We start from the raw sequence: 6,415 nt of genomic DNA, 5'->3' as shown, positions 1-6,415 counted from the left end.
ATAGCTACAAATTTATATAGATTACTAGGGATCAAGTATAAAACATCCTAAGAAATCTTTTGAAAAATGCCCTTACTGACATGGATTGTTAGTACAAATAACACTATTATCATCGTCATCACAGCTTGGTAAGATTACTTTTTAAAAACTTTAACAAACAATAACAAGCCTAAATCTGTGCGATTTCTTCCTTTTCCTGCACTTTTTGTTGGTAAGCTCAGCCTGTTTGGCCAACTGCAACGTTGTCGCTTTTCAACCAAGTTCATAGTACCCATCGGAGCCCAACAACAAGTTGTGGGCCTAGCCCAAACTGGTTGCCCAATTGTCTTCCCCTGCTGATCGCGAAGCAGCGATTGTTGCTGTTGCCGTTTGTGTAACTACTGCAGTACACTCAAAAAAAGCTACCTATGTTTTAAAATTTATTGTACATAAAAAAACAATAACCAAAATTTTGAATAACTCTTCCTTTTATTTTGATATTAAACATTTTAATATTTATACTTTAAGTTTTGCGGCAAAATATTTTTTGCTCTGTTACTCTGGTCTCTTATTAAAATGCCTCTTCAAAAGTTAATTTTTAATAAATATTTTATGTTTTTATTTTATATTTCATAGCTACAAGGAGAGAGTTTATTTAGTGTATATGGAGTTACAAATCAATGCATATGTTAAAATATTGAAAAACATGACACCATTAAAGAAATATTTTTGTATATAATTTGCTGAAAAGGGTTAATTTTGTCTTTTGAGCGATAATGTTAATCTCAATTATATAAATATTGTAAAATATATAATCTTATACTTCACAGAAATTAAAGTTGATATGATGTGATGATTCATTGCAGATTGATATATGTACCTACAGAAGCGTATCGATAGGCATGAAAACGCAGTGGGCAGCGGTGGTCGTTGAACTCGTACTTTTGTCACCAGGGAAAGATGCTGACACAGAGGGGATTTTGCCCAGTGTATATTTCAATTGTATAACAGTGGCAGTTAATCTCCGGTTTCTCGCAGTGCAGTTGCCATGGCCGTGGCAGTAACGGGTTGTGCGGGAAGCGGCGTTGCCGCTTTTCAGTGGTTCGGTGGCTGCTGAAAGAAAGTTGCACCCGCAACAAGCTGAACCGCCCCTGTCCCCTTATCCCGCCCCTGGGATCCAACAACAGTGTTGGCAGAAAAGAAAGCCGTTTTGTTTTAATTTTTTCCACAATTATTTTCCGCTAGCGCAGGAAAAATTATATGCTTTTATTTTTTGTAATTTTTTTTGCCTTTGTTTTTCGCTCTGTATGTGTGGTATGGTTTTTTTCACAAAATGTTTTTGCTTTTGTTTTTTTGTTTTGTTTTGGTTACAAATTTCTCACAATTATTTTGTTGTTTTACGCAATAAAAAAACTTAACATTAAATACAATATGTTTTTGTTTTTGCTTTTTTAATAATAAAAAATTAATACATGTATTTTTTCGTATTTTGCTTGTTTATTTCTTTCTTTCTCTCTCTTTTTTAATAAATAGTTTTTCGCTTTGATAGATACTTTTTGCTGGTAATAGATACTTTCGTGTGTTTGTATGTTGGTGTGGATGTGTGGATGGTGTGTTATGTATTTGTGAGAACATTGAGTTTTCCTCGTTACGTTAATTGTAATTTTTACAAATTATATCGCATTGCATTTAATTAAATTTTCACATTTTATTTGACGATTTCTTGATTTTGTTTTCGCTGCTACATTTAAGTTTTTGTTTTCATATCGCATTGGGAGTTTTACACAGACAAAAAAATTTTACAAATTTTTTACGCTTTCACATTTACTGAGATATTCATTGCCTTAAATTTTACGCTTGATTTTTATGTTTAATTTATTCTCATTTTTATTTTTTTGTTGTGGATTTTCTTTGTATTTTTTTTCATCTTCTTTTGTTTTGGGTTTTTTTTTTCTTTTTTGTGTAGTACGCGCTATACATTTAATAATATATAAAAATTTGTTAAAATCCTAAAATTTGTTGGTTTTAATTAATATTAATTAATAATTTAAAAAATTTTTATTGCAGCAAGCTGCGTCTAACTAAAATTGGAGCGTGTGTTCATCTACCTCTTTCACATTTCGAGGCCTCTTCTCAGTTTTAAAGTTAAATTTTAAGTTTACCAAGATCAAGTTTGTTTGTTTTGTTGGTTTGTTTGTTTGTTTATTACTATATAGCATACAATTTTTAAAAAAATCTGTTCTTTTTGTTGTGTATGTATGGTGTGTGGTGTGTGTGTGTTTTTTTGTTGTGTGTAATGTGTAATTTTATCAACGTCTCTTGCCGGATTTGGTGGATCCGGCAAAAGACTCTTAGCATCTTAAACAGTATCACATATTCATGAGTTGTCGACCGGCGAGCCCCAAAGCGAAGGCCCCAGAAATATGATTCTGGGATTCGTGGGGCTGCCGTCTTTGAATTTCATGTTGGTTTTTCTTTACTTTTCTTCCGCTCTGCTCGCCTTTTGTTTTTCTTGCTTTTGCGTTTTTGAAAAAGGAGAAACAACTTAAAACTCTAGTTATTTGTTATAGCACTACGCATCTAAGTAAAATGGTGGTGAGAGTCACAATTACAAAAATCGGGCCTTACGGTCCCATTATATAGTATTAGTATGAGAGTGTGGTTGGCGTACCCTAATGTGTTGTGTGTGTGTGTGTGTTTTAGGTGTGTGTGTTTGTGTGTGTGTTTGTGTGTGTATGTGTGTGTGTGGTGTAGGTGGGGTGGCTTCGAATACTTGCTTCGTTGTTGCCCTTCAACTGCAACAAACTACTGCTCTCGATCATCACAGGGGTGGTGTTTTTTGCAGACATATACCAAATACATCTGACTACAGATCTCCAAGATCACCTTAATTTGTGGGCGTGGCTATGGCCGCACTGGGGCTGTGGGCGTGGCTGCCGAAGCTATAGCTGCGCCTTGCGCCCAATCCATCGGCGGAATACAGCTTGTTCTTGGTGATCGTGTACTCCGGACTGATGGTGATCGTGCGGGCCAGGCTCTTCATGAACTGCGGCAACAGGGACGTCCAGCCGCGGTGATCCTGCCTGAGGGTCAGATACACTTCGAATGTGGACACCGTGTCCGGATCGATCTTGATCGAGGCGATGCGACGCGAGTTCTTTGGCTCGTCCTCGAACTCAATGTAGATGGTGCAGCCGCGGATGCCGCAGGGCTCCTTCTCCGACACGCGGATGATTTCCCGGGCCACGCTCGGCGTGAGATCACAGGGTAGCGACACTTCGGTGCAGGTCAAATGCCGCGACTTGGCCGCCCTCAGCTCGTCGAGCAGTCGCAGGGACAGCTCCTCCACGGCCTTGGTGTCGAAGTTCATCGAGTAGTAGCCGCTGCCGCTGATGCCCTCCTCCTCGTCGGCATAGTAGTAGTTGCTGTTGTAGCTGCCGCTGGGCTTCGTCTTCTTGCTCTGGCTCTGGCCAACATGGTTGCTGCCGCTGCCCGCCGGCTGCTTGTGCTTAATACTGGTGGCTGTGGCTGTGGTGGCGGTGGCGCTGCTGCCCCCTGCGGTCTTGGCCTTCTTGGGCATTACGGCGACGGCCGCTTCGATGGGGTCGTACGGCGTCAGGTGGCCGGTCCAAGCTGGAATGGTAAAGGGTAAGGGAAAGGTTTGGTGAGTAAGATGGTCGAGATGCAAATATAGGGGAACTTATTTTTTAAAGTCTTCTACATTTTTAATGGGTTCCAAGTTTCAAATAATATACATTTTTTTTAAGCTACACTTATAAAACCCTGTTTTTATAGGTACACTTTACATTATACACAACTAGGAAAAAGAAATTTTCAAAAATTTCCATTTAGTTCCAAGTTACAGAAGACTTTTAAAGTAAAGATCCCGGCTCTTCAAACACCTTTTGGGTTCTATCACGGTTGCTACATCGCAAAGGCGAAACGGAAGCCAAAAACAAACAACTAGGCGATGAGCAACAGCCGCTTGGCAACAGCGAACGGCAGATGAAAGCGGAAAGCGCGAGCGTGAAGCAAATGCAAAAAGGAAACACAAAAGCAAAAGACAGAGGGCAAGAGCCCAAAGAAGACGAAAAATCATTTTTTATTGCTGCTGGGAGTTTTTTTTTTATATTTCGTTATTTTCCCCTCTTTTGTTGTTGCAATTTGCGTACGTGACGAACAATTTAACATGATTTTTTTTTTATGACATTTTTCTTTTGTAATTGCAAATTGATTTTTTATGCATTTTTTGTGTAAATGTAAATTACAAACTTAATTGCTGATGAAATTTCAAGGAGGATTGCAAAGCAATTGTTGATTTTATTTTTTTTGCAAGTCTAAGTAAAGGTTAAGAGGTTTTCCCATTTGAAATACAGAAAAAGAAATGTGAAACTTGAAAAACTGAACTTTTGAATCTGAAGAACTCTGGTTCTAGAACCTTCCCGATCGTACCATATAACACCATTTTTTTTCTAGACCTTTCCTCAACTCACCTTTAGTTTTGTTTGATACTCGAACAGTGCCGTAGAAGATGCCCTGCGCGGGGATAACATCCATTTTCATTGGTTTTCCTGGGAAGTGTGCTTTTCTTTGAAGTGGGAAAGTCGAATCGAATCGAAAGTCGTTCGCTCGTTCGCTCGCTATTTTCCGACGGCTTTTTGGGTCGCCCTTTTTATATCACTTGTACAATTAATTAATTAAGATTATTTTTTATTTATCACAATTTGCTGTTTGTTTTCTTGCTGATTGCTTTTTTCTTCTTCTACTTCTTGTTGTTGCAGTTTAAATTAACATTTCTTGTTGGTTGTTGTTGTTGTTGTTGTTTTGTAGTGGAATCACAGCACTTATGTTGTTTAAACTTTTATTTGTTTTGTTGTATCACTTAAATGGCGTTGGTCCGTTGCATTTGTTTGATGGCAAATTTACTTTTGTGTTTTTATAATTAACGTTTCATGTGTTTAAAATAACGTCAGTAGCATAGAATTCTTCGTGAAACAGTTTTGAATTTTGGTGTGGGTACTCGGTAAAATAATTTAGCAGTGGAAAAGTCTGGCTATGCACGTTTCGGCTGCTGCTTCATTTGATTTCTGTTTCTGTTTCTGTTTCTGGCTGTGGAGCGGCCTTAGTCTGTTTGTTGTTTCTCTGTGTTTTTTTCGAAGCTACTATGGTTTTCTCTGCCGGCGCGCCGCCTTTTATACTGCTCGCCGGCCGCAGTCGGCGTCGCAGTCGCCGCTGCCGCGAGAGAGCCCTCTGCGCTCTGCCTCTCTTTCGCTTGCTCTCGCAACAGCTGTTTCACTCAGGCACTCGCTGCGCCCTCCTTCTCCGTCTCGCTCATGCGCACCTACAACGCCGACCCGGCCGGCAAAAGAGCGAGCGAGAGAGGGAGCGCGCGAAACGGCGTACGTGACTCGAAAAGAAAACCCCGAATTGGAGAAAACCACGAAAAGGATGATGATGGAAGTGGAAATGTTCTCCCGCAAGGAAGGGAATACGAGAAAAAAAAGACTTGTAAAGGAAGCAAAAGCAACAACAAAAGCCACCCCGGCATTACTGCGCTGTCGACGTCGGGCGGCGACTGCGACGCCGACTGAGGCAGCGGCAAAAGGCTGAAATTTTCCACTCCGAAAACGAAAACTCAGTTGCAAGTTGCAACATGCTGCAAATAGCGGCTGTTGCCAGGCCGCAAAACGATACGATTCGAAATGGCAGATACCCAGATACAAGATACGAATGTATCTTCAGAATTTCCTCGCCTTTTCCACGGAAACAGGCGAATGCAAATTTTACTGCGCTCGCCGCTTCGGCAAATGAAAAGTAAATCTCGGGAGGAAAACCAGTCATGCCCATGGAAAAAATCAAATCAAAGTTTTTGTGAAAATTTGTGTTTATTGCAATTTGGATGTTGTCGAGTTCTTAAACGAATTGGAAAAATTCAGTCAAATTGTTATATTTTCTTGTCTGATAAACATTCTGTGCCCATTTTATTCAGAGTTAATGTTAGAGTTCAAATTCATAAAATTTGTATTTTTATACAATGACTTTTCAAAATTGCTATAAAAACTTTCACATTTTCTAATCTGGCAGTAATTATATTTTTTTTAAAACACAATTTTATGTGAGGAAAACAAGCCTATCTTTGTAAGAAAAACGGAGCCCATTTTAAATTTTACCTCATAAATAAATTCTATTTTGATGCGAAAATTAACAACCAAGTTATGGTTTTTATAATTTCTGTTCTGTGATTATTTAGTTCTATAAAACTTTATTTTTAATGGAGAAATTCTAAGATTTGACTTCAAAATTGGGTACATTTATTTCCAATCTTGTGAAATGAAAAAAAGATGTTTGGTATACTTTTTCTACTTACCTGGTTTCGTACAAAGATTTTTTGATTGCATTTTTCGTTTCCGTATTTATTTTACTGATCGCTTATCTA

At 38.7% G+C, this 6,415-nt stretch overlaps 1 protein-coding gene across 1 annotated transcript; it reads right to left on the bottom strand.

Annotated features, from left to right (window-relative positions):
* Positions 1-1,187: 1,187 nt before the first annotated feature.
* On the bottom strand, positions 1,188-5,153 carry scyl (scylla). The gene is made up of 2 exons (XM_017082483.4): positions 4,473-5,153; positions 1,188-3,612 (listed from the first exon to the last, which is right to left on the bottom strand). The coding sequence occupies exons 1-2, from the start codon at positions 4,540-4,542 to the stop codon at positions 2,867-2,869; spliced, it is 816 nt and encodes a 271-aa protein (XP_016937972.1). The 5' UTR covers positions 4,543-5,153; the 3' UTR covers positions 1,188-2,866.
* Between the last annotated feature and the right edge of the window lie 1,262 nt (positions 5,154-6,415).

This window comes from Drosophila suzukii, chromosome 3, assembly GCF_043229965.1.
Source record: "Drosophila suzukii chromosome 3, CBGP_Dsuzu_IsoJpt1.0, whole genome shotgun sequence".
Taxonomy (NCBI): domain Eukaryota; kingdom Metazoa; phylum Arthropoda; class Insecta; order Diptera; family Drosophilidae; genus Drosophila; species Drosophila suzukii.
Note: the sequence above shows the minus strand (reverse complement) of the source record. Positions and strands in the feature narration are given on the sequence as shown.

Coding starts and splice junctions, on each gene's coding strand:
- scyl (XM_017082483.4), bottom strand. CDS start 4,542: ATGAAAATGGATGTTATCCCCGCGCAGGGCATCTTCTACGGCACTGTT. Junction 3,613..4,472: donor AGTATCAAACAAAACTAAAG/GTGAGTTGAGGA, acceptor TTACCATTCCAG/CTTGGACCGGCCACCTGACG.